Consider the following 27808-nt stretch of genomic DNA (forward strand, 5'->3'; position numbering starts at 1 on the left):
CCAGATACACTACGTCGGCTCCACTTTCCTAGTCTATCATCACCCTTTTTACCAAGAAACCACCTATCTGAGCAGCAACTAACAACGCGTCGTCGTACAGCTGGACCGTTCCTTCTAAATTGTTATCACTGAAAGTGATAGGTTCCCCGGTATGCTTCACTTTCTTTCCTGGTGGATGTACATCCGAACCTCCTTCCACTAGGACTACAGTCATCACCCCTTACTTCCTTGCTGCAGCCATACTCCTCTGGGGTACATGGATGACCTCAATTATCCCGAGTGGGGGTGGTAGGGGGTTACCCCTCTGCGGAGCACCCTATTCTGTTCTTTGGTCCCTCGTGCCTACCACAAATTCTTTTAGATACCCAGTTTTGGCCAGTTGCCCGAGATGGTCTTTCAACACTCGACACTGCTCGGTAGTATGACCCTTATCTTTATGATAAGTGTAGTACAAATTTTGATTCCTCCTAGAAGGGTCACCACCCATCCTGTTCGGCCACCTGAAATATGGCTCGTGCTTAATCTTGTCTATGATTCTGTGTACTGGCTCCTTGAATGTCACATTTACCTCCCTTGTTGATGCTTCTGGCTCTTGAATCCTCAAATTCTCCCGGTTTCTCAACTGAAATCCACTCTGCCGAGGACGACTTGTCATTAGTGCTTTGCCCTTGCTTTGTAGCCGATCATCTTCCAGCCGTTTATACTCCTCAATGCGCCTCATTAACTGGCTCATATCCTCGGGAGGCTTCTTTGTCAATGATTCCCTCAGCCCAGAGTCCTCGGGCAATCCCATCCTAAAAGTGCTCGCGAAAATCTTCTTGTTTCCTCCGCCGATCTCGTTGTAAAGCTCCCAGTATCGGCTAGCATAATTACGGAGGGTTTCCCCTACCCTCATCTTCATAGATAGTAGTGCGTCTACCGGTTGCGGCACTCGGCTGCATGTTACGAACCGGGTTCTGAACTCCCATATCAGCTCTGCGAAATTGTGGATAGAGCCCTTGCGCAACCCATTGAACCATCTTAAAGCTGTGGGACCGAGGCTAGAGGGAAAGACCTTGCACATCAGAGCGACATTGCGGGTATGTAAAGACATCATTTGGATATAGTGGCTGACGTGTTCCACTGGGTCCGTTTTCCCATCATATGAATTGAAAGGTGGGCGGGTAAATCTATCCGGCGTTGGTGCCCGCTCAATGCCTGCTAAGAATGGGGACCGAGCTGCCCTACGCAGTGCACGGCTCATTGCATCCATGGCTGCATAGTGGGGCCGTCTCTCTTCGGGAAAGTCCAAGCCCCGATCTTCATACTCCCGCGAACGTGTGCGGTTTCGTCGTCGTCGAGATTCCCTTGAATGTGAATGGTCTCGACGCTGACGGGACTCTCTCCAATGTGAACACTCTCGGTGGTGGTGGGATCTTGACTGATTTGATCCCATTCCATGTTGTTCTTCCCCGGCGTTAGGCCTTCTCCCTTGGTTGTCTTAATCCATTTTGTGGCGCCCGTTTCTTGCTTCCAACTCCAAATCTCTTACCAACCTGCGCAACCGTTCAAGCTCCTCATCCCACTCGTCAAACTGCCTATGCCCTAAAGCATTGGACACTATTCTCTGTGTTTGATATGAGCCTTCTCCAAGGCTGGACTGTTCCTCCTCTTGCTTGTAAGCCCGATCTTCACGCCTTTTCTACCTTCATTCTCCCCAGGAGGATCTCCAAGAAGATCCTACCGAGCCACTTTCAGCGTCACTTCCAGAACGTCTCTCAGACATCTTCCCGTGCACGAGTCTTAGCGGAACCATTGCCTTGTAGGAGATTCCCACAAACGCCGCCAATTGTGCGCACCGTAAGCGAGACCACTGGGCTGGGACTCACTTGGGCCGACAACTTATTTGTATAGTGGGCTTGGATTTCCTACACTGGGTCGTTCTCCACACTAGGACTCAATGAGATCACTTTTCTCTTTTTCACTGCCTAAATCACTCTTCTCCTCGTCCTCTCTCCCTCTCTCTCTCTTTTGCTTCTTACTCCTTTTTCTTTCTCCCTATGAACTTTTTTCAACCCCCTTTACGTTCCTATGTTCCTCATATTTATAGCTTGAATTTAGTGGAGAGGCTATGATTATCTTTAGGTTTAGTGCAATAGGCGGTCCAATGTTATCAATCATAAGTGGGAGGTTAAGTGGGAGTGGGATATGGTGAAAATGGCCTTGGAACTTGATTCCCACTCCAAAAAGCGTGCCCGGGGGCGGTGCTTCTGGGTGCTTCCGAGTATGCAAATGGCAATATGTTCGGGCCCTATTCTTGTTCCATTACTCGGTAAAGTCCCCCCGAGTAAGGATCATGAAAAGACATGAGCCTGCCGTTCATATGGGCCTAGACTAAGGCCGTGTGCAGCTTTGTTGCGTTGGAACTTTAGGCTCAAATGTACTTTGGCCCCCATGGGAACATACCTTACCCCCTTGATCTGTGCTCGGCTAATCTAGCGGCCCTTGGGTCCAGCTTCTGATGAGGGAGTTAGCAATCATGGGCTCATTTGCGCAATTTGGGCCTGCTGTCCAGATGTTCCCAGGGGAGACGCACCGTACAAATAGTTATTTATTAATCCTCATTATAAAATTTATTGTTTAATTATTTTAATTAAGTTTTTTTAAGGAAAAAAATATTATTAGTCTTTATTGAAATGATGGAATTTGAAATAAATTGATTTTATTTAATAAGTAATGCTTGAAGTGAAACATTTGATGAAAAAAAAAAGAACCTAATGTTTTGAATAAAGATGGATACATGATTTTGTTTTAGTTAAGACTGATATATTGCCAAACACAATTTAGTTACTAATGGTCCGTTTGGATACCGCTTATTTTGCTGAAAACTGAAAACACTGTAGCAAAATAAATTTTAAATGTATGAATAGTGTCGTGGGACCAATTTTTAATGAAAAAATTGTTGGAAAAAGAGGTTTGTGGGTCCCGTGAATAGTGCACGGGACCCACTGAACAGTGTCATTCTTGTGCAAATTTGGTTGTCAACGAGGTGGTAGGTCTCGTGCATAGTGCACGGGACCCATGGTAGGTCTGTGTTCACGTGGTTCTTAATTAAAAAAAAAAAGGCGTGAAACACAGACGCAAGGTAGAATAATTTCTACCCAAACACATACTAAGTATTGACCCATACTTTAAAATATACAAATCATGGGGACAAAATTGCAAAATGTCCCTTTTGGGCAAACTAAGTAGCGTTTTGCCCTCTTTCTCAAACTAATTAGGGAAATGCCCCGCTTTTGAAAATCGAGTTTCTCAAAATCGATTTAGGCCCTATAGCGGCGTTTTTAAAGGGCCTATAGTGACGTTTTCAGGACTTATAGATCCTGAAAATGTCACTATAGGTCTTTAAAAACGTCGCTATAGGGCTCCAGAATTTTTTTATTTTTTTATTTTTTTATTTTTTATAACTCGATTTTGAGAAAATCGAGTTTCAAAAGAGGGGCATTTCCCTAATTAGTTTGAGAAAGATGGCAAAACGCTGCTTAGTTTGCCCAAAAGGGGCATTTTGCAATTTTGTCCCAAATCATGGTAATAGGGTAGAGTAGTGGTACACCCTATTGTGCACTGATAATACACATAGACTTACAAAGTTGTAATGTATCATGGGACATGGGGTAATGACTACACACACAAACTCCTTTTTATTCATCTAAAAAAATTTATTCTTTAGATAGTTGATATAGGAAGGAAGTGGACTAGCTTGATTTGATTCTAAAAGAAATACCATGACTTGATTCTCAATTACGTATTGTCAAATACAATAACAAAAAATGGGTAAATTTCAGTATCGAAAACTAGTTTCATTGCTAGATCTAGGTTGCATTAATTTTGAGCATTTTCAATGTCCCTAATTATCACAATGTATTAATTCTTTGAAAGTTAAGTAGGAAGGAAGTGGATGGACTCTGCTTAAGTGCTGTAATACAATGGGTTCATTTCCGCAGACACACTTAATTTCAAGCCTAGTTTTACACCTTATTGAATTATTAAATACTTATAATAGAAGTAATTTCACTTTCACATTAGTTTATGACTAACACTCAACAATTTGACAAATTAATTGGATGTAAAATGAATATGAAATTGGGTGTGTTGAACTTTCTATAAAATTATAGTTGTGCACCAAAAACCTCATTTTCACTTAAGTCAACTTTTTTACCGACCAAGAGCGCAATCGCTATTATCCCATCTACCATTTCATAATTATAATAAGATGTTCTCTACCTAATAATTTTCCGATAGTCATATATAGAATATCCATAGGTGTCAAAAAGTCCTTTTTTCTATAATATATAGAGGCTATAGGCTTAGCTTTTTTTTCTTCAAAATGTCACATAGGTGAGTACCTCTTTCTCTCTCTCTCTCAGAGAATCTTTGTTCTTTATCAAGTACACAACTTCTTCCATCTCACCCTTTCATCAATAATGGAGTCCTTGAAACACCTATTGCATGACGAAGGATGTAGCAGCAGTGAATCCGGGTGGACAATGTACATATCCTCTCCCATGGAAGAAGATTTTGTTGAATTCTGTAACTATCACGATGACGAGGACGACAACAAAAGTCACTTCAGAAAGCAACACCAGCATTCTGATAAGAAAAATGAGGATGATGATAGTGATGATTCATTGGCTTCTGATGCTTCCTCTGGCCCAAGTCATTATCAGCATACACATTCTAACGGTCAAGGTAGTCATACTACATCTCAGCAGGTCTTTGTTCACGTGGTTCTCAATTAAAAAAAAAAAGGCGTGAAACACAGACGCAAGGTAGAATAATTTCTACCCAAACACATACTAAGTATTGGCCCATACTTTAAAATATACAATTCATGGTAATAGGGTAGAGTAGTGGTACACCCTATTGTGCACTGATAATACACATAGACTTACAAAGTTGTAATGTATCATGGGACATGGGGTAATGACTACACACACAAACTCCTTTTTATTCTTCTAAAAAAATTTATTCTTTAGATAGTTGAGATAGGAAGGAAGTGGACTAGCTTGATTTGATTTTAAAAGAAATACCTTGACTTGATTCTCAATTACGTATTGTCAAATACAATAACAAAAAATGGGTAAATTTCAGTATCGAAAACTAGTTTCATTGCTAGATCTAGGTTGCATTAATTTTGAGCATTTTCAATGTCCCTAATTATCACAATGTATTAATTCTTTGAAAGTTAAGTAGGAAGGAAGTGGATGGACTCTGCTTAAGTGCTGTAATACAATGGGTTCATTTCCGCAGACACACTTAATTTCAAGCCTAGTTTTACACCTTATTGAATTATTAAATACTTATAATAGAAGTAATTTCACTTTCACATTAGTTTATGACTAACACTCAACAATTTGACAAATTAATTGGATGTAAAATGAATATGAAATTGGGTGTGTTGAACTTTCTATAAAATTATAGTTGTGCACCAAAAACCTCATTTTCACTTAAGTCAACTTTTTTACCGACCAAGAGCGCAATCGCTATTATCCCATCTACCATTTCATAATTATAATAAGATGTTCTCTACCTAATAATTTTCCGATAGTCATATATAGAATATCCATAGGTGTCAAAAAGTCCTTTTTTCTATAATATATAGAGGCTATAGGCTTAGCTTTTTTTTCTTCAAAATGCCACATAGGTGAGTACCTCTCTCTCTCTCTCTCTCATAGAATCTTTGTTCTTTATCAAGTACAGAACTTCTTCCATCTCACCCTTTCATCAATAATGGAGTCCTTGAAACACCTATTGCATGACGAAGGATGTAGCAGCAGTGAATCCGGGTGGACAATGTACATATCCTCTCCCATGGAAGAAGATTTTGTTGAATTCTGTAACTATCACGATGACGAGGACGACAACAAAAGTCACTTCAGAAAGCAACACCAGCATTCTGATAAGAAAAATGAGGATGATGATAGTGATGATTCATTGGCTTCTGATGCTTCCTCTGGCCCAAGTCATTATCAGCATACACATTCTAACGGTCAAGGTAGTCATACTACATCTCGTTCTAAGCAAGATAAGAGTTATAATGCAAACAAGTTTTTTTTACGCAAGAATGCAGACAAAGAAAAGAAGAAATCTGTCAAAAACAATACTAAAAAAAATTGAAAAAGTTTTGGTGTAATTTTAGGTGTCTATGACAAAGTGCTGCTGTTTAATTTAGGTCATTTCAAATTCAAAGTGGTGCAATGTTTACTAAATTTACTGAGTGAAAAAATGAGAACACAATGTACGTTATTTTCCATATATCCTTTAAGAGAATCATATATATTACTGTTATCTTTTTCTTCATCTTAGTTTTCATGAATTCCATGTTGCACTAAGAATTTAAGAAACATGTGTACTTGTGAGATGAGACGATTTAGAATATGGAAACACACAGGAACACATTCATGCAAAGAGGTGAAAATAAAAATCAAAAGTCTTGTAATTTAGTAGCATTATCTGATTTCATTTCTAAGAAGATTTAGAGATCGAATTCATCCATCCACCCTTGTTGTAACAATTAAATTATAAATAAATAAATAAAAAAGATGCGGAGAGAAGAGGGAAAAAAAAATCTTGAACTAATTCTCTGATCATTGTCATCATAAGCTAAGATGTCCCCTTGTGCTGTGCTTTTCTCCTTTCTTTTCTTTTCCTTTTTATTTTATATATCTTTTTTTTTTTTTTTCTCTTCTACTTCTTTTTTTATTTTATTTTAAATAAGATAAATTGCTGGTGGCACGTACTATATATACTGCAAACATAAGATCTTGTTATATAGTGGGTTCAAGTCCAACCATTTAATAAAGTATAGGATAAATTTTTTTAATCTTGCACCGACATTGTGATAAGGGAGCCCACAAATCATATCACTGGAAATGCTGCTGTCAAATAGGAAAGGACATTTTTCAGCCAAATAATTTAAAAAAAAAAAAAAAAAAAAAAAAAAAAGGAAAGGACACAAAATTCAAGCAATAAACGATGGTTGGTTTTGGAAGGGGTTAAATGGAAGGAATTTTCCAATCAAAGTTGCAAATAATAATTTGGCCAGCACGAAGCTCTTGATAATAATAATGCATTATGTGGGTTGTGGCTGGGTATGGACAAAACCAAAAAAATATACAATATATTTGTGTGTATGTTAAGTTTTGAAAAAAAGAAAAAAAGTAACATGAAAAAGACAAGTGCTAGTGGGGTAAAGAAATATCCAAATCCAATTCACAAGAAAATAATAATTCTCTAGCAAAAGTTTCCAATAATGATGCATATTTTGCATTAATGTTGTTGCATGAATATATGCAATGTATGTGTGTATTAAACTATGAACAAACAGGTTATGTAGTGCTGGAAAGAGAGGAAAGATAAATATAGACAGACAAATGCCAACTATGACAAGCAGCAAAAGCATTTTAATGACAGAACATTGGCTAGTTATTATGTACCCAAATCCTGGAAAGAAATCGGTGCAAGGGCAGCAGCAAGAGGCAACCCCAAAGTACATGCCCTACATTATTGTTAAATTATTAAACCTCCCAATTAATACTTGATAGAATATGATAATCTCGAAAGTCATACTCTAATCCCAACATAAACCTTCGTTCTTTTTTTCCAAAAAAGAAAAAGAAAGAAAAGAATTAGCCTACTTTTGATGTGAGGCCTGTTAGTTCAAGGGGCAAGTTTAAAAAAAAGGGTTAATTGCAAAAGTCAATATATTATAAAGTACGGAAATACCTTGCACTTTCCACCTCGAGTAAGTAGCTATGTATCTTGTAATTTCTTAATTTGATTTTATAATGTCCTTGTAGCATTACATTATGTTCAAAATATTGTATTTATAGATTAAATAAATACATTATCTGTAATTACTATTGCCCATGGTGTATGGTTGTAGTTTCTTGATCACATCTAAACATACTTACATACTTATTTCTATCGATTTAGTTGTTATTTAATATTGGTCTTTCTAATCGACATAGCGTTGTTAACGTAGTTACCATCCCCCTCACACACACACACACACACACACACACACACACACACAAAAACCGTAGTTACCACATCATCTTGAAAGAATCACTGTAGATAAAAAGAAAAGTCCTCTTCGTTGGACAAAACAAATTCATATCCTTTTAAAAATGAAGTCAAATCATAAAATCAAATGTGTAACATAGTGGAAATTAAAACAAGTTCAAACAATCTTCCTAGTGGAAATTATATCCCAATATTTGGATGGATGCATGAACATAATTTGGCATCTTTATTACACGTCAAGCAGCCTATAAGGGCAATCTCAGGTACCTAGAATCTTTGTCATGTACAGGGGCAGCGCTACTCTTTGTTTAGGGGTTCAAATGAATCCCCTGACTTTCCAAAAAAAAAAAAAGAATTATATGTATTTAATAATTTTTTTGTTAATTTAATACATACATTAATTTTTTTTTTAAAATATTTTTGCACACCCTAACTTAAATCTTATGCACCTTTATTAGAAGTATTTTTGACTCTAAAGTAAAAGTAAATGTTTGTGAATTGTAAGTGTCACTCTTTATTATAAATTTTTACTATATGCGTATGAGTGTGTCTAATATTGATTGCGTGCATTACTTTTTTTTTATTATGTCATTTGTGTGAATAATGATGTGTACGTGGATGTTTGTGTGTACAATATAAATATAATATAATTTAATATTAAGAAATAGAGGGGATTTGTTACATGAGTGAGTATAGTTATGATGTTATAATAACTTTTTGTCATAAAGTTAGAAAAATTCAAGAAAAAAATTATAAAGTTAGTGATTATTCAAGCATTTGATTGGTTAAGTAAACATGTAGTGAATTATTTTATATATGAATGAGTGTGGTTGTGTGCGTCAATAATTAATATAGAGCCGATGAGTTGAGTTTAGTCATTTAGTTTAAAATATTTTTATAAAAACAATGACAAATATATAATATTAACCGCATAAAAATAAAAATTTAGACAAATTTAACAAAATAAAATAGTCATAGCTAGCCATATTGGCAATAAACACTCATAATGAACTATTATATAACAATTCAAAATTTGAAAACTTGTAAAAGGAAATTGTAAAAATTCATATTGTTTTTTTTTTGGTCTATAACTCGATATATTCAAGTTTTTTTTTTATTAATTTTTTTAATTTAAATTTCTTAATGACCCCCTTAAACAAAATTCCTAGAGCCGTCATTGGTCATGTTCCTAGATTCTTGTGTCTCAAGAGTATTGCCTAGTTTTCTAACGAAGGAGCAAATTCCCCTCCCCACTAATTGTAAGGCAAAACAAACAAAAACATGTAAAGTGTAGCTAGATTGAAGAGAGCCTCCTGGCTACAATGGAAAAATTATATCTTGTTTCAGGTGTATATGTCGTCTCTCACAATAGGTGGGTCCCACAGATATATGGCATATACTCCTAAAACAGGGTATACCATCTCCCCACAATGAGGCAGGCACTTGGCTTTCTATAGATCCTCAAAGGCAAGCTATCAAGCTTTTCTTAGCCTCTAAAAGCTCAAAGGCATCAACATTGATCACTTTTGAGAGTATGCAAATGCAATAATGACATGCCCATGTGAATCAATTCGAAGCATTCAGCAAATAATGACCCATGTCCAAGGATTTAGTCATCAGAATCAATGCAAAGCTACTCATGAGACACCAACCGCAAACAGTCTATAGAGCCTTCCACAATGTGGCAAGACCCTGCAAGAACTTTTTAGTGCATTTTAGCTACAGATAGCAAAAAGGCATCGAGATTGCATGGTGTAATTATAACCATATGAACCATTACACAAAGCATTAGAAAACTTTTATAGCCTAGAAAGCATTTGTTAGACAAAGGTGAAATTATTCAATGCAACTAGTGTATTACATATAAAGGTGAACCCATATATGAGTCTCGCATATGGAACTCACCTATAAAGGTGAACCCATATATGAGTCTCGCATATGGAACTCACCTTAACATGGGAGGGAGATGTAATACAACCGATCTAATGAAAATTTTCTCCAGAAAAAGACACCCACCATATGCGCGCACACATATACACACTTTGCTCTCACTACAGCCGTACTTTAAGAAAAAGCATGCAACTTTTATTTACTCATTATTCACAAACGTAACTCATCCAAATTCTTACATGCTACAGATTAAAGCCCACGTACTCTTAACCCTTTGGAAAACCTAGCATTTGACTGGGTCCACAATGTCACTCATACAATATTATGAAGGCAAGACATAACAAAAAATATCTAATTTGACAATTTCATTTCACATACTTAGCAAACCATTCTAATAGGTCCTGATGAGCCTCCTCAGCAGAATTTACAGCTGCCACATCTTCAACACTAAACATGAGTGTCCACCCATGTGCAACTTTAGGAAATATCTTAACATAGCCATCCACCTAAAAAAAATCAATCATTGCTTGATTACTATCAAATGCAGAAATTAGGAAAAGATGGGAAAAGTTGCACCAAGATGAATGCATTACATGAGCGAGCTATGCCCTAGTATGGAAGGTCAACCTAACCAAGTTAAAGGCATTTCAAGGTGTTAGAAATACTGAAATCTGTAGTATTGTATTTCATGATGAAAGAATATACATGAGTACCTTTATATAGGAGGCATATGTGTGCAGTACAAGTAAAAGTGTAGTACAAGAATGTGTGCTATACAAGTAATCTAGCTATGCCTAAAGCCCATAACATTATACACATTAACAGCCCCCCTCAAACTCAAGGTGGATGTGAGACCAACTTGAGGTTATCAACCAAATCACGAAGGCATCCCTTAAGATGTGACTTGGTGAAGATATCTGCAAGTTGATCTTTAGAGGAGACTAAGAAGAGCTTGAGAGCACTATGGACAAGATGATAATGGATAAAATAACAATCAATCTCGATGTGTTTAGTTCATTCATGGAAGACATTCTTGTGAGCAATATGAATGACACTCTGGTTGTTACAATAAAGAGGAGTAGCAGAGGATGTGGACACACTTAAATCCTTAAGAAGCCATCATAGCCAAAGGAGCTCAGATGTGGTATCAGCAGGGTACAATATTCTGCTTCAGTACTGGAGCGGACCACAAAGGTTTGTTTCTTACTTCGCCAAGAAATCAATGAAGAACCAAGGAGAAAGCAATAACCCGTAGTGGACCTGTGATCAGTGGGATCTCTTGCCCAATCTGCATCAGAGAATGCATGGAGTACAAAAGAAGACTGAGCTGAGTAGAAAAGGCTATGGAAGAGAGTGCCCTTCAAGTATCGAATAATGCGCAGAACAGCAGCATAGTAAGTCGATCATGGAGCAAACAGATACTGGCTTACCTGATGAATATCATAGGAAATGTCTGGATGAATAACTGTGAGATAAACTAGGCTGCCAATCAATCGTCTGTAAAGAGAGGGATTAGACAATGGTTTACCCCCCAAGGGTGTCAAATATGCGTTAAGTTCAACTGGAGTATCAATAGTCTTGCTGTTAGTGAGTCCAGCTCGAGACAAAAGGTCAGAAGCATACTTGGCTTGAGTAATATAAAGACCATCTGTGGAATGAATGATTTCAAGACCCAAGAAATAGCTAAGATGTCCAAGAACTTTCATCTCAAACTACTGACTGAAAAAATCCTTGAGTTCTTGAATGCCACTAAAGTCATCACCAGTTATGATCATATCATCCACATATAGGAGAAGCAAAATGGTGCCTTTATCAGTGCAATGAAGAAATAAGGCAAAATCATAAGGACTGGCGATGTAACCCAAGCAAAAGATGGTGGAGCTGAACTTGGCAAACCAAGCTCGTGGAGCTTGTTTAAGGCCATAAAGTGCATGTCGAAGGTAACAAATCTTGTGTAATTCAACAGAGAGACCAGGAGGAGGTTGCATATAGACTTCTTCACTCAGATCCCCATTAAGGAAGACATTTTTAACATCCATCTAAAAAAGATCCCATTTACTAGCAGCGACAACAACTAAGAGGGCACGAACAGATGAGATATGAGCAACTGGAGCAAAGGTTTCTTCATAATCAATCTCATACTCTTGTGTAAAACCTTTTGCAACAAGACGAGTCTTATAGCGCTCACTAGACCCATCAGAGCGAGTCTTGATCTTATAGATCCACTTACAACCAACCACAAACTGTCCAGGATGGAGAGTAACCAGATCCTAAGTATGGTTTTTGGTTAATGCATCAAGTTCCTCTTTCATTGCAATCTGCCCTAAAAGGTCAATGAAGGCTTCACGATAGGTGTGAGGCTCGTGGAGTGTAGCAAGGGCAGTATAACAATGATAGTCAAATAAATGTGCAGGAATGGATCTTACCCGGGTTAAGTGGCGAAGTGGAATGTCTTGTAGAGGATCTTCAGGCGAAGCAAAAGCAAAGGACCCAGGCTCAAGGTGGGGTAGCTCATCATCAACCTGTTCATCTTCGACCTATTTAGGAAAAGCATCATAAATATCTAGAGGTTAGATAGAGAAGTCCAAAGGAGGATCAAGAGTGTTTGTAGAAGGAACATGAGACTCATTTGGAAAGATTTCTAAAACAGAGGAGGTAGTCAGGGAAGAACAAAAGTGAGAGAGTTCAACAAATATGCGGTGTTCCCAAAAGACAACATTACGAGAAACACGAAGACGATGAGAGATAGGATTATAACACCGATACCCTTTTTGAGTTTCGCCATAACCAAGGAAACAACAAAATTTAGATTGAGGCTCAAGTTTGTTGTGCTCATAAGGCTGAAAAAAAAAAACAAAACAAGTAGATCCAAAGGAGCGAAGGTGAAAATAGTCAGGGGGTAACCCAAAAAGGTGCTCATACGAAGTCTGATTATAGATGATAGTGCTTCGAATGCGATTAATAGCATGAAGAGTAGCTTCACCCTAAAATGGGGCAGGAACTTTGGCAGAAAGAAGAAGAGCACGAATAGTGTCAAGAATATGACGAAATTTTCTTTCAGCTCGTCCATTTTGCTGAGAGGTACCTGGATAAGTTAGATGATGTACAGTGCCATAGGAATGTAACAGAGCTTGAAAAGCATATTGAGTATATTTAAGAGCATTATCAGATCGAAAAGTTTTGATACGTGTGGAGAATTGTGTTTCAACCATTTTTGCAAAGTACTTTATATTGGTAAAATTTCAGATTGAGATTTCATAAGAAAGATCCAACTATAACGAGAATAATCATCAATAAAAACAACAAAATATCGAGATCCACCAATACTAGCAACAGGAGAAGTTCCCCAAACATCAAAATGAATTAACTTAAAAATATTATTAGAGATAGATTCACTGTTATTGAAAGGCAAAGCTGGCTGTTTTCCTAACTGGCATAAAGTACAATCAAAATTGTCTTTAGACACAAAACCCAACAAACTCTTAGAAGCTAACTGTTGTACTCGAGAAGATGGTGCATGACCAAGAGGAGAATGCCAGCGAGAGAAGGTAAGGAAGAAACCATAGCAGCTGCAGAAACAACAGATACATAAGCAACATGTGGAAGATGAAGATTGTCCATAGGAAACACACGCCCAACTCTAGGACCAACCCTAAGCTCTTGCCCCGTCCTCGAATCCTGCATAATACACCTAGAATAGTCAAACATAAGGCGATATCCTAGTTTAGCTAACTGTCCCACAAAGCACAAATTATAGGATATGTCAGGTACATGGACGACCCTAGGAACAGAAAGGTTGGAGGTCGAAACATAACCTAGACTATTCCCATGCATGGTGGAACCATTAGCTATATGAATATTAAGAGGATGTGGTGCGGGGTCAAGTTTGGAGAATAAAGATGAGTGAGGTGTCATGTGATTGTAATAGGCAAAATCAAAAAGCCAAGTTTGAGACTTATTGAGTAGAACTGAGAGAGTAGTGGAAAGAGATGCATTACCAGCCATACGAACAGTCTGAGCTATGATATCCTGTAGTTCAGTGGGGGAGAGGTTGATAGTGGATCCAGAAGACTAGGACTCAGCTGATATGGAAGGCATCGACGAAGTAGGCTCAATATTAGCAATAACAGCAGTAGATTTGTTGTGACGGTAACAAGTCTCAATGGTGTGGTCAGGACACTTGCAATAGTTGCAGAACTTTTTTTTGGTCTACTTACGACAATTGCTAGAGCTAGAGGAATCACCTAATTGTTGAGGTTGCTTTATGGGTGGAGCAGAAGGAGTAATAGCCAAAACATTGAGCTTATTCTGGGCTTGAAGGGTTGCAAGACGAGCTTCTTCTCTAACCAACACGTTAAAGCAGTATCAAGAAAGGGAGGAGGACTGTGATTAAGAAGCTAGCCTTAAATGGGCTTAAAGTCCTTGTGAAGTGGCATCAGGAATTCATAGAGACAAAATTCATCTCTAATGGTAGCATATTGCTGAGCATCCTTTAAGCATGCCCAAGTTGGATTAGAAAGGTCAATTTAGTGCTAAATGAAGCGAAGCTAATCATAGTAGTCATTGATGGGTTGCCCTGGTTCTTGCCTGAGTTGATGCAATTCAACCACTAACTGATATTTCATGGATCCGCGAGTAGTGGAGTACCTTTTAGCCAATATATCCCATGCTGATTTTGCATCATCAAAGCTACCCAATAGATTAGAGATGGAGGGAATAAAAGTGTTCCGAATCCATGTGAGGATCATGTGGTTGTGACTATCCCATTCAATTATGCGACTAAGGAAGGCATCATCTTCTTCACTTACCCCCTTGACAGGAATAATGATTGCACCAATACAATATTGCCAAAGTATGCGACCCTTAAGAAAACTGCGCATAACTTGAAACCAAGATAAGTAATTCTTATTCCCCTCCAATATAATATTGATGGGGTAAGGAAGAAAAATATCCTTTTTATCCATTTAGAGACACAATATGAAAAAACAGACTACAAAAATGAAATTTACGCGAAAAATAGGGTAAAGAGAACTTGGATTGCAAAAGTCAACCCTGGAAAAAAGTCAACAGGCCAGTCAAAGTCAACGGCTCGATCAACGGTCAAAGTCAACGCAGTCAACGGCCAGCAAGATGATGTGGTGCTAACGTCAACAGATGACTAGATGCTGATGTAAGCTAGGGCTGACATGACACTGATGACGGTGCGTAGGGTGCATGTGGCGCCTGAGCTTTGACGCAGAAACTTTGGGCAGTGCGTGAGGGCATATGCGATCTCCAATGGCTGCAAGGCTTCGACCAACATGTAGATCGGCGCAAGACAATCTCAATGATACCTGCAGAAACGTGATCGGAGCAATATTTGCGATGGTGATTACATGTGTGGTGGTCTGTGCGGTGTGGGACTCCTCAACGACAGCGGCTGCAGGTCTGGAACCCAAAGACAACGGCTAGAAGATGTCGGAGGTTTAACGGCAAGAGGCTGCAGCGACTATTGTGAAGGCGGAAGCAATGTTGAGAATGGAGTAACACCAATAAAGACAAGACTGCTAAGGAAAGGTCAGAGCAGTAGCTTTGATACCATGTTAGAAATATTGAAATCTGTAGTATTGTATTTCATGATGAAAGAATATACATGAGTGCCTTTATATAGGAGGCATATGTATGTAGTACAAGTAAGAGTGTAGTACAAGAATGTATGCTATACAAATAATCTAACCAAGCCTAAAGCCCACAACATTATACACGTTAACACAAGGACAAGATGATGGATCACCATATGAACATTTATTTATTTCTTTATAAAGATATGATCATACAGACTTACACTAACCACAACCTCTCTCTTTACCACCAGAGCCAAAGACAAATGCTATTATGAACATTCATCAAATGCTGGCATGAGCAATTATTTATTTGTTTGAAAATATTTTATTACCTTTAATTACCCCGACCCCAACCTATCTCTTTACTACCAGAGCCAAAGCCAAAGATGCTAAGATTAACATTCATCAAATGCCAAGGCCAAAGGTCATCATAAAATGCAAAAAATTTAAAAAAATTGGGAAAAGTTCCACCAAGATGGATGCATTGCATGAGCATAGCCCTAGTAAGGAAGATTGACCTAAAGGTGTTTGAAGGACAAGATCATGAATCACCATAAAAAAAATTTATGATGCTTTGCCCCAACCCCAAACCATCTCTTTATCATCAAAGCCAAGACCAAAGATGATATGATGAAAATGCCAAGAGAAGACTTAAAAGAGGAATCATAAAATAATAAGGATATGACCCCATATGAAGGTAAGGCAAAGATTTATGTAACTAACCTCAAGTTTTGGTGTTTATTCATTTTGTCAAAAAGTAACAACCTTAAAGTATTTGACATAGTCAAATGGTAAATAACATCCAATTAACATGAAAATTAGTGTGAATGTTAAAAACATATAGAACATGTAATTCAAGAGTAAGATTTTCAAAATATGAATTTTATTACAAGTTATTGGATAGTATAACATTACTTAGAGTTATACCAGATGTAACTTGAACCTAACCCATATATATATATATATATATATATGTATTCCTTAAACAAGAACTTTGTAAGTTAATATTCTAATAAAATATTAATTTAATAAGGTGTCAGTATGCAACTTGAGGAAAAAAACAAAAACAAAAACGTGGGTTGTGTGGGATTTAAGTTAAGAAATTTGTTATAATAGAATTTTTGTTTGAATAGAATTTAAATTTGTTTTAAATTATTGTTAAATCTTATCTCTTAGTCAAAACATGCATTTTTTTTTTAAGAAAGAAAATGTGGATTATTGTGTGGGATTTAAGTTTATAAATTTTTTATAATACACTTTTAGTTTAAATATAATTTAAATTTGTTGAAATTTAAATGATAAAATTTTACTTAAGTTGTTAAATATTATCCCTTCGTTGAAGAAATATATCCTAACAAAAAATATATAATTAATTTACTTATTAGTGAGAATATTCACTTGGCGCAACCATAGTTTCTAAACCCAACTTTTATTATATAATATATGATATGATGATATAATATTACATTAGCATACTATAGCAATAAACTAATAACTACAAATAAATAAACTAATAACTGCAAACCATAGGCTTATGAGAGTTCACACTTTGTAATCATTCATGCTTTTATCTACACATTAAAGAAATATGGATGCCCACACCTATCAAAAAATAAAAAGAAAGTTGCATACCCACTTGCTCTCACACATCAAAGGGTTTGAATCTCTCATGTCTCACCATTTGTGGAGCTTTGCCACCAAATTTGTGAAAACAAAGCAGAATACACATCATGACCATAATATTACTCTAAAAAGAAATAAATACTAAGACCATGAAATTGAAGCTAAAGGGCTCGTGGGTGGTGACTATATTCCAATATGCAAAAAATCAAAAAATAGCAATTCTACCCTCATTAATAGAACGATGAACTATCAATCTTAGATTTCCTTCCTTATTATCTAAAGAAAGTTTCATAATTATGATGTAGAACAGATAGCACATGCCTTCCTAGAGCAAGAGGGGCACCGGAAGTTAAAACGCAAGATTAAAGGGGGGTGCCAGTAGAGGTCATCGGGGCGACAGTGTCGGAATTGCATGAAATTTGACAGGTTGAAGGGAAACAACATCCTAATCAGGCCCCAAAAACAGTGTTTTTACTATTTATAGTAATATTTATTTTTCATTAATAACTTTTAGTTTAAAAGTCAGAATAAGGTCCCATATGTTTTGGGACGTCTCTTAGAAACAATATTTTCAATTTCCCCAATTACCTAAATTTTGCTATTTTTGGCAAAAAACACTTTTTAACACCTAATTATGTGATTAGCGTGGACTAGGGTTTCTAGGTGTTTTCATAGCCGCCCTAGAGTTTCTTCAGGGCAGCTGAGTTTTTTAGATTTATAAAATACAGACTTTGTCTATTTCCCTCTGGTGGAATCCAGAACCCTATCACCTTGTGGATTCAAGTTACCGCTCGTGGATTCGAGGTTTTCATTAAGAAGCTAACATGTTTAGTTTCTTTTTCCATTCAGATTGCAACGTGTTTATTTTCTTATATCTTCTGTGACATTAAATTAGAAAGGGAAAGGCCTATAAAATTAGGTAATGGCTTAACACTATAAAGTAGCATATAAAAATGAATAACCAAGACTTAAAAAAAAAAAAAAAAAAAAAAAAAAAAAAAAAAAAAAAAAAAAAAAAAAAAAAAAAAGAAGAAGAAGAAGAAGAAGAAGAGAGAGAGAGACAAGGATTTGTTTTCCCTGCCTCTAATTTAGCATCTAAAACCTCTTCAAACTGTTTCAAGAGTTCGGGTGGAATAAATTGGTCAAGTTCAGCCCCTAGTATTGCAATTGGAACCTTAACCCCTGAAATTAATTCCAAATATTGATCAGTAAACAATGACACAATCCATTAATTTTGTTCTTCCTTGCACTCATACCAAACCAGGAAAAAAAAAAAAAAAAAAAGAAGAAGAAATGGAGAAAATTATCAAGTTTTGGTTTGCTTTCAACTTCAAGGTAGAAGAACAACATAAAACGTCCTATTACCGTGTTTTTAAAATGCGGCTATAGCTCCAAAAAACGTGGCTATAGGATGATTTGGCCTATAGCCGCGTTTTCAGCTGTGGCCTAAAACCTGGACTATAGGCCAGGACCAATGGCCGTGTTTTTAGAAACGCGACGATAGGACATACTCTAGTCGCGTTTATAAAAAGCGGCTATAGGTGACAACCATAGCCGCGTTTTTCAAACGCAGCTATAGCCCTTTTTTTTTTTTCTTTTTTTTTCTTTTTTTTTTTTTTGAATTTGGCTATAGCCACATTTTTAAACGCGGCTATAGTTTTTTTTCCCCCCCTTGCCAGAAGGCAAACATAATAAAGCACAAGCAGGCAAAATAACATTCAGAGATAGAAAAAGGCAAACTCATGCCAAAACTTAGATTGGTAAAATGCAAGTTACTTGAAAAAGTATTAAAAAAAAACATACAATTTTGACTGCTGCTTCCTCAATATTAGCTACAAAATTAACTCCTATATAATGAGAACCAGGTCCTCATTGTTTACATATATTCAAGCCTGTCTTAAATCTTGGTTGTATAAACTAGCAGACATTTTAAGTAACATAACCAAGTGGAAATGAAAACAAGATACTTATAATGCTATTTGGAAAATTCTAATTAGATGCTTCATAGATCAACTTGTTCCTTGGACTTATAAGTAAGCAAATAAAGATATAATAGTACTAAAATAAGAAACTATAATGAATAAGTTAATACAACATAAATATTAGCATGTTAAATACTAAACAGATAGCAAGTTAAAGGATTTATCATCTATCATACCTGTAGTGTCAGCCTGAGGATGGGAGGGCTGGGCTTGGCTAGCCGTCTACTGCGGCTGCTGTAAATGATATGACTGGTTGAAACTTAGTATGGGCTGCTGTGGCTTAGGCTGGCTCTTTATCAAATACCTACAACCATCCATAACGAAATTTTTGTTATTCATACTACCTTCTATATCATCTTACATTTTAGCTTATTTAGTTTTAGTGAACACCCTTTTAAGCAAGAAAATAAATAAAAGAGAATAAGATACAAAAGGTATGTTAGTGTATAGGCATAAGCACTCTTATAAAAACTGAAACTTTGAATGCAAAAAATTCGCCCATCCCAAATCCTATTTACTAACTCAATCAAATTATTTTGAAAGTGTCCAGTGTCTACAATTTTCATCAAATAAGAACAAAAATATTTACTTAATTAAAAACTTTCAAAAACAGAAAACAATCCAACCAGATGGATATGGAAAATTTGATGACTGCTCACGTACCCACAGCAACCTCAGCCCTGACAAGTGGGCTTCCATCTGAAACAACACAAGTAGGATGCAAAACCTCTGGTTGGGGCTCAGAAAGTAGAGAAGCATATATAGCAGGGGCATCTACCAGAAATTCAGCTGCTTGAGCACGTTTAACACATTCAGATCCTCTATAGGATATCTCTCCCCATCCTTTCCATCCACAATCCTGAAAACTAGAAATATTAAAACATTAGAAAAAAAAAAAAAATATATATATATATATATAAATGACTTAAGAACAAGGGGAATGCTTATCAAAAATAAATAAATAAACAAAGAGAATGTGCAAGGGCATCACTCAAACACATGATATAATTTAAGTGAGAAGACTATACTTAAGCATCAAATTTGCCAACTTGAAATTGCAAGCTATGTGATAATCATGAAAATAGGTCCCTTTCTTTTTATAAGTAAAAATTTTATTATAAAAATAAAAGGGAAAGACAAAAAATGCCCTCAAAAGACATGGAGGGGATATAGCCTAGAGCATGCATCCAATCAAACAATGCCCTCAAAATATGCTATTTAATTACATAGGCAAAATGTCCTACTCCATCGAAGGCCATAAAAAAATTGGTCCTTAAATTATCATTTAACTCCTATATAATTAAATCAGAATAATGCATACTAGAGATACCTTTGGAACCAACCGCAGGAGTTTCTCCAAAAAAAAAAAAAACCGCAGGAGTTTATCAGGCACTGATGCAGCAGATGGCTTTGCCCCAATGCGTAGAACCTTAGAGCTTGACATTGGGAGGAATAAAACATCCCGAATATTAATGATCTGTGTTCAAGGCCAATTTTTTAATTGTTTCACATTTACATCCACAATCATAAAAACTGATTCCACACATACCCAACTTACCACATCAGGGTTGACATAAGCACCCAGATCACCAACCTCATAAAGAAGTTGTTCAGCACAAGTATTGACATTTAATACCCCACCACTACCTTCTACCTTTGCCACACATACATTTCCATCAAAACTAATTTCAACATAAGGAAGTGACAAATCTAGGAGCTGAGGGAAAGATATGTCTCGACACTTGTCTCCTGCAATAGCAAAAATGAAAAACATTACACACATATAAACTCATACTAGAACACCACTTTTGCCTGGTTACACCTTAAGCTAAAAGACAAAGTCACTTGGATGCATAAAGTACCCCCCTCCCTATGAATAAGGAAGCATCTGCAACCCGGGAAGTTATTATCACATTTGGCTGGTACTTTTCTAAATATTCAACAATAGGAGTAGCTCCCAGATAAGTACTTGCACCCTTAATAGATGAGGACAAAAAGATAGGATTCAGATTTCCAAAGTAGTACTAAAAAAAAGGGGAATTTCAATAGTGATTAAATAATTCATTAAAAGAAAAAGGTTTATTTATGCAAGCATCACATGCCAATAAAAGGGTGCCTTGGATTATGTAACCAGTGTAGTCAAAGGGAGAAAATGACCTTAAGGCACATCCTTGTGAGTTGACAAAAAAGTGCTCACCTGAGTGAACACCTAACTCTAAATATAATTATTAGCTTCACGACAGAGCTAGGAGGCTGTGCCTTCTTTAGATCGAAGAGAGGATGAGGGGTGGGAGAGAGTGAGAGAGAAGGTGAGAGACTGGGTTAGAGAGAGAGAAATCTGAGGGTTTGAGGGTTTTTTATTTATTTTAATCCGAGGGTTAAGCCATGTTTTACAAAAACGCGGCTTGAAGTGTACCTATGGCCGTGTTTTCTAAATGCGGCTGTAGGACTTCTTTTTAAAACAAATAAAGTCCAAATTGGGCTAGACCTATAGCCGGGTTTTTCAAACGCAGCCATAGGCCCTACCCGATAAAACGTGGTTGCAAACACTAAAAACACGGTCACAGAACTGTCCTATAGTTGCGTTTTACAAAACGCGGTTATAGGTTCATAATTTTAGCTGCATTTATAAAAAATGGGGCTATAGGCTATCTATAGCCGTGTTTTTATAAATGCGGCTAAAAAAAAATGCAGCTATAACCCGCGTGTTTTGAATCATGATTTCTAACAACCAAGTAAAAATGTATTATTATAATAGAGAAGGTGTTAAGTAAGATAAATCATTGCATATCAATATGCCAATACCAAATAAATATTCATTGACCTCAATAGAAAGGTGATAGAAGTTCTTTCCTGAAGGTGCTTCAGAAGACACTTTTAAGTTCTGAAACTGCAAACTAATAATCTAGTGAAACTAATATCAAGCTTTGGAGCATTTTTAAGCATATAAATTCATACCCTTGATATCATCTACAGTGACAAATGAAGGCTGTAATAGCACAGCAGCTTGGATAAGCTCAGCTTATGCAAGTTCAACCACAACCTTGGCTGAGAAGAATACAAAGGTTCAAATATCAATCTCTTTTTCAAGCAACAAAATGCTATATTGTTTAAAATTTTTAAAATTTAGAATCATTAATCAAAATTTTTTTCCAGTTGAAAAAGTAAAGAAATTTTCTAGTTAGGGAGAAGGGGGCGATAGCAAAACTATGAAGATACACAAAACCAAAAAATCTTCCCTAACAAGCAATGGCTTTTGCATGAGTCTGCTAGTTTAGGATTGAAGAGTTAATAAGAAAAAATCACCACCCCAACAGAAGTTTGCAGCTCCAACTGCAAAAAAAAAAACCTTTACTTTTTACAACTTCAACTACTGGCTTTGCCTCTTCAAATCCCCCGTTCTATTGAAATAATTATAGAGCTTCAGACACTACTAGTACTGAAAATTTCATAGTAATTAGTAGAAAGCAAGAATATCAGGGTTGCCAATTTCAATCAAGGTCTCAAAAGGGGACACAGCAAGGCAGATTAATAATTTATGAAGTACGAACCATCTGTTGCTTTCAGCAAAACAATAAAGAAGTTGCACAGCTGAATCCAAACACATATTCAAACAGCCTACCTAATAAGTAAAATACCAAACTCACAATGAGGCCTTAAGAATTTAATCTCAAATGAAAATGTGGCAATATATTCAGTTTCACAAAAAGGGTCCAGAGTGAGAAAATCAAAATTTATAGAAAATTTCCAGCAAATATTGAAATATAAAACCAACCAGTCCATGATCCTTCAACCAAACTTCTCTGGGCCTATTAGCATCCCCAGGCACAAAGCGATCTCCATGGAAAAAGTCAGGGAACTACGACATAAAATCCAGCAGCTGCAAGCTTCCTTTAAAATAGAAAACAACAAATATTAGTTATCAGAAGTGAAAAGTAAGTACTAAGTCACAATGTTAATTGTGATTAGGTGTGAACAGACATGAATATTACAACTCCATCTTTAAGGGCAAAATCTTTATCCTCGCATCTTCTTTTTCAAAATAACATAATATAGCTTCCAATAAGCAATTACAATTATGAATTGTCCATAACTTCCAAAATGAAAGAAAAATAAAGTATTTCATAGTGCTCAATATTTTACCAAATTAAGTCAGCTAAATTTCATGACGATGGCTATGAATTTTAAAGAAATATATATGGCACCTAAACCGAAAAGTCACGATATAAAAGAAGTTCATCATTAATATGAAAAAAATATGAGACACAAATTTTGTCACACAACTCTGATATGGTCACTTGTAAGTGATGGGAAAAATATGCGTAAATAATTGTCCATTACTCACAATTGACCACTTTAACAGATTGTGGCAAAAGTGACTGCAAAACCCATAAACTATACAAAGAAAAGAGATATGAGAATTAGCCATACCTCAAATTTGGAACCTCATATCCTGTAGGAAAACTCAAACATGTTAAGATGGAACATGATAGTGGTAATTAATTAACATACCCAATGATTTTATAGCAGATACAGACAAACATATAAACAAATATATATATATATATATATAAATTAAAAATTATTAAAAATTTTTTCGCTTCTCCGACACGGCTCCGACGCGGCTCCGACGCGGCGCCGAAGAGGATCCGACGCGTCCGACGCGCGAGCAGTGACAAAAAAAAAAAAAAAAAATTCACAGATTCTGCCCTCTCTCTGACCTCTGCCCGCTGCCGCTGCCCTCTGTCCCTCGCCGGAGCTAGATCGGGCCGATCGGAGAAATCCATAGACGTCGACGCGGTGCCGGCGTACCCTGTCCCTTCCGATCGGCGAGCTCCTCCTCTCTCCTTCTTCTTCTTCTTCTTCTGCTTCTGTTTCGTTTTCTTTTTCTTCGCAGAACCAGCTGCCTTCTCTCTTCTTCTGTTCATTTAAACTTTTATAATACTTTTTTATATATTACCTCTTTGTTTTGTGTGTCACCTGCCAACCCACGTGAAAGCCACTTTCAAACTTTCAACTTCAAATTTTATACTATTATTTTGACTATTATTTTTAGTATTATTATTAGTATTTCACCGTAGCCTATTTAAACTTTTAGTTTGTATTATAAACATTTTATGTATATTATTGTATTAATTTGAGTGTTAATTTATTTATTTGTAATTTTTACATAATTTAAATTCTAGATATAAACGTATTTTATATCTAAAAATATTAAAAAATATGCCTAAATATAAAATTTAATTAATTATTTAACCGCCGTGTTCCCGCCGTGTCGTGTCCTTATTTTTCAAAAATTGCCGTATCTCCGTGTCCGTGTCCGTGTCGTGTCCGTGTCCGTGTCAGTGTCCGTGCAACATAGGTATTCAAATCAAGCAAAAATATCAACGAAACTACAAGAGACTTCGAGAACCAGAGAGAGTATTCTGAGTAAGAGAGAAAATTCTTATTGCTCAATTACTGTGATTACAAGAAGTGAATGAATTACAATGCACTACTTTACATTTATACTGTGGATTACTACTCTACCAAAAGATAAAAAAGAGCGGGAAGATCACTAACTGCCTCTAACTACCTATAACAGATTTCCTAATTACACGCTTCCAATAACAATTAGCCATCTGTCCACTAATAACTCAGCCAATTCTCTCGTGTGCATCTCACGTGCTGCACTTAACCTTTTAATACTTCAAGTAGCTTTCTCAGCAAAACACCAATACTTCTATCGTTTAGACTCACTATCTCCTTTTGTACTTTAGTCTTCCTTACACGAGCCTTGCTTTCTTTCTTCACCACTGCTTCACTTTTGCTCTTCTGACCATGCTTCTTAACAGTCCCCCTCAAGACCAGAGCAGCTTCTGAAGTAGAAACAACTTCTGTGTCTTGGAAAGACTTTGGATAAATGATACAATTACTAAATATGTTCAACAAACCCATCTATTTATCAAATTCATGAAAGCTGATACACCTAAAGCCTTTGTAAACACATCTGCTAACTGCATATCTGTCTTGACATGGAAAGTCTTGATCATGCCTGCTTGAATCTTTTCCCTTATCAAATGACAATCAACTTCAATATGCTTTGTTCTCTCATGAAAGATGGGGTTCGCAGCTATGTGTAATGCAACCTTATTATCACAATACAAAAATGTAGCTTTAGAATGTTGAATTCTGAAATCCTCAAGCAAATAGAAAAGCCAAGTGATTTCACAGCAAGTTGATGCCATGGATCTATACTCAGCCTCAGTGGCGGAGCTAGATTTTCAAGTTAGGGGGGGCAAGATTAAAAGAAAAGATTGAAGGTAGAATTAATCTAAGATAAATTAATAGATACTAAATACACACAATTTAAACATGCAATTTGGATCTTTAAAATAAATTGGAAAAATAATGCAATGTAAAAATATTAAGAATAAAACAATATGCTTATGAAGTTCTATTCGGCTATACGTAACTCAATGCCATAAATGCTTCTCAAATTTCAGATAGACACTTTTACTTTTTTTATCTCGTTAAAATTTGAGTTTATAGCAAAAGCTCAAGTTTGATATTGAAAATATTGATAACTAGAGAAAAAATTGTAAGCTGGAAACCAACTGGTGAGGTGCTAAAGTAGGCACATTACACATAAACATAGATTTTTTCTTTCAAAGTCCAATTTAGTATATATATATATATATATATTTTCAGTTGTAGTTGGCAAAGTAGTGTGCAAAAAAAGAAAAGTACTATTAGATGGACCAATTATGTAAAAAAAGTGTTGCCATGTGAATGTAAAATTGTCTGACAATTGTTGACAAGCTAATAAATATAAATAACAAGAAAAAGTAGATTGTCTTTTGTGTCAATTGTCAAGTGGAGACTTTTACTGCATGTTACACTACTACTGCTTGAGAAATTTTGAGAAGGCCAGGGGGGACATGTGCCCCCCCTCGACCCCCCCTCCCTCCGCCCCTGCTCAGCCTCAGCTGAGGATCTTGAAAAAACATTTTGTTTTTTAGACCTCCATGAAATCAAATACCCCCCCCCCCCTCTTTTCTCTCTAATGCCTTACGTTTCCACAAGAATTCTTTATGTTTCATTAATTAGAACAGATAAATTCCAAGGATAACTGAAGGTGCCAATCAATTTTCCTCAAGATTCATAAATAATCAAATAACCCATTTAATCTTAAAAACCATTTCCTCCAACAATTACATAAATGAATCCAAAGAACCCCCCTATAGTATATTTTCAGAACCCAAAAGCCAACACCCAGATCATAGTTTGAAGTGAAGTGTCAAGGAAATGTGTAGGTATGTACAGGTACCAAAAATGGTAGACCATGATCAAAACGTTTAGTCTAGATTTAGGCTGCTCAAAGTGTGTTTATGTGTAAAGTTAGAATCGAGTGTACTGCAGGATTTATTATGTAAATTTGCAAAGCTCAATCGATCGAAAATTAGACTTCATCAATCGAACCTCGTGCAGATTGTTTTTCTATAGAATTTTCCAACTCAAGCCCAAGTCCATATGACGTGTAGGATTTTATGTTTTGCCTTAAGTCTAAAAGGAAAACCCTAGCCACGTTTTATGTTGTTGATTATGATGTGTGTATGAACTTGTGAGATCTAGAGGTGTTTGCCTTCATACATACTTAAGGTTATCAAGATCAAGATTGATGTCAAGAGCTTAGTGATCGCTTCAGTTACTACATAAAGAGCTTAAAGAAAAACAAAAGTGGGAGTACTTGTGGTTGCTGTGAATCCAAGAAAGAAGTAGTCCGTGGACTCAGACCTGTCACATGGTCGTGGTAGTAAGTTGTCTACTTAAGGTAGCAATAAGATGTTACTGGTCTAAGTCCCTATTGTAAAACTTCAATTCTTTCATAGTGGATTTGTTTTATCTTGAAGATAGCTAGGTTAAATCCTTCCTAGGTTTTTTACCGATTTGGTTTTCCTGGGTTATCATATCGTTGTGTTCTTTATTTTTCACATTGTTTACATGATATGATTTACTTGTGTTAATCTAGATTTGAATAATTTACCTAAGTAATCACTTGGCTAAATAGCTAGGTTAAACAACTTGTGTTTTAAGGGGTCTAAAAACCTATAAGTGGTATCAGAGCGGGTTAGCTCTAGCATTTAGATCTTTTGATCTAAGAGTTGATCCTTGATCCTTGCTATCATGGAACACGGTCACTCTCTTGTGATCTCACCTCACTTTGATGGGAACAACTATGCCTACTGGAAAGTAAGGATGAAAACATTCCTGAAATCTATTGATGAGAGAGTTGGGAATTTCGTTGAATGTGGATGTGAGAAGCCAACTACTCCTATAAGCGAGTGGCAAACTTCTCTAAAAGAAGCAGCCGCTTTTAATAGCCTACTGGAAAGTAAGGATGGGAACACGGTCACTCTCTTTTGATCCCACCTCACTTTGATAGGAACAACTATGCCTACTAGAAAGTAAGGATGAAAGCATTCCTGAAATCTATTAATGAGAGAGTTTGGAATTCCGTTAAATATGGATGGGAGAAGCCAACTACTCCTGTAAGCGAGTAGTGAACTTCTCAGAAAGAAGCAACCACTTTTAATAGCAAAGCCATGAATACTATTTTTAATGCTATTTTTATAGAGGATGTTAGAACATATGTGATTCAATGCT

General features: G+C 36.3%; 2 protein-coding genes and 1 long non-coding RNA gene across 8 annotated transcripts; 1 reads left to right on the forward strand and 2 right to left on the reverse strand.

Annotated features, from left to right (window-relative positions):
• Nucleotides 1–316: 316 nt before the first annotated feature.
• LOC112039659 (uncharacterized) lies at nucleotides 317–1252 on the reverse strand. The gene has a single exon (XM_024072538.1). It carries the CDS (start codon nucleotides 1250–1252, stop codon nucleotides 317–319), a length of 936 nt encoding a protein of 311 aa, XP_023928306.1.
• Nucleotides 1253–4330: 3078 nt separating this feature from the next.
• Nucleotides 4331–4778, forward strand: LOC112039658 (protein SOB FIVE-LIKE 4). The gene has a single exon (XM_024072537.2). The coding sequence runs from the start codon at nucleotides 4464–4466 to the stop codon at nucleotides 4776–4778; it is 315 nt and encodes a 104-aa protein (XP_023928305.2). The 5' UTR covers nucleotides 4331–4463.
• Nucleotides 4779–10127: 5349 nt separating this feature from the next.
• LOC112039656 (uncharacterized) lies at nucleotides 10128–23049 on the reverse strand. 6 transcript variants are annotated; one of them, XR_010625804.1, is made up of 7 exons: nucleotides 22938–23049; nucleotides 20721–20911; nucleotides 20493–20639; nucleotides 19826–20028; nucleotides 19339–19466; nucleotides 12381–12491; nucleotides 10128–10460 (listed from the first exon to the last, which is right to left on the reverse strand). It is a non-coding gene; the product is annotated as an uncharacterized LOC112039656 (long non-coding RNA). The 6 variants fall into 6 exon arrangements; XR_010625802.1 differs by lacking the exons at nucleotides 10128–10460; nucleotides 12381–12491 and adding exons at nucleotides 18146–18362; nucleotides 22121–22210; XR_010625803.1 differs by lacking the exon at nucleotides 12381–12491.
• Nucleotides 23050–27808: the final 4759 nt, after the last annotated feature.

Source organism: Quercus suber, unplaced genomic scaffold, assembly GCF_002906115.3.
Source record: "Quercus suber isolate HL8 unplaced genomic scaffold, Cork oak 2.0 scaffold_630, whole genome shotgun sequence".
NCBI lineage: Eukaryota > Viridiplantae > Streptophyta > Magnoliopsida > Fagales > Fagaceae > Quercus > Quercus suber.

Bases quoted from the DNA above. Each gene is read 5' to 3' on its own strand.
- LOC112039659 (XM_024072538.1), bottom strand. From the start codon at position 1,252: ATGGATGCAATGAGCCGTGCACTGCGTAGGGCAGCTCGGTCCCCATTC.
- LOC112039658 (XM_024072537.2), top strand. From the start codon at position 4,464: ATGGAGTCCTTGAAACACCTATTGCATGACGAAGGATGTAGCAGCAGT.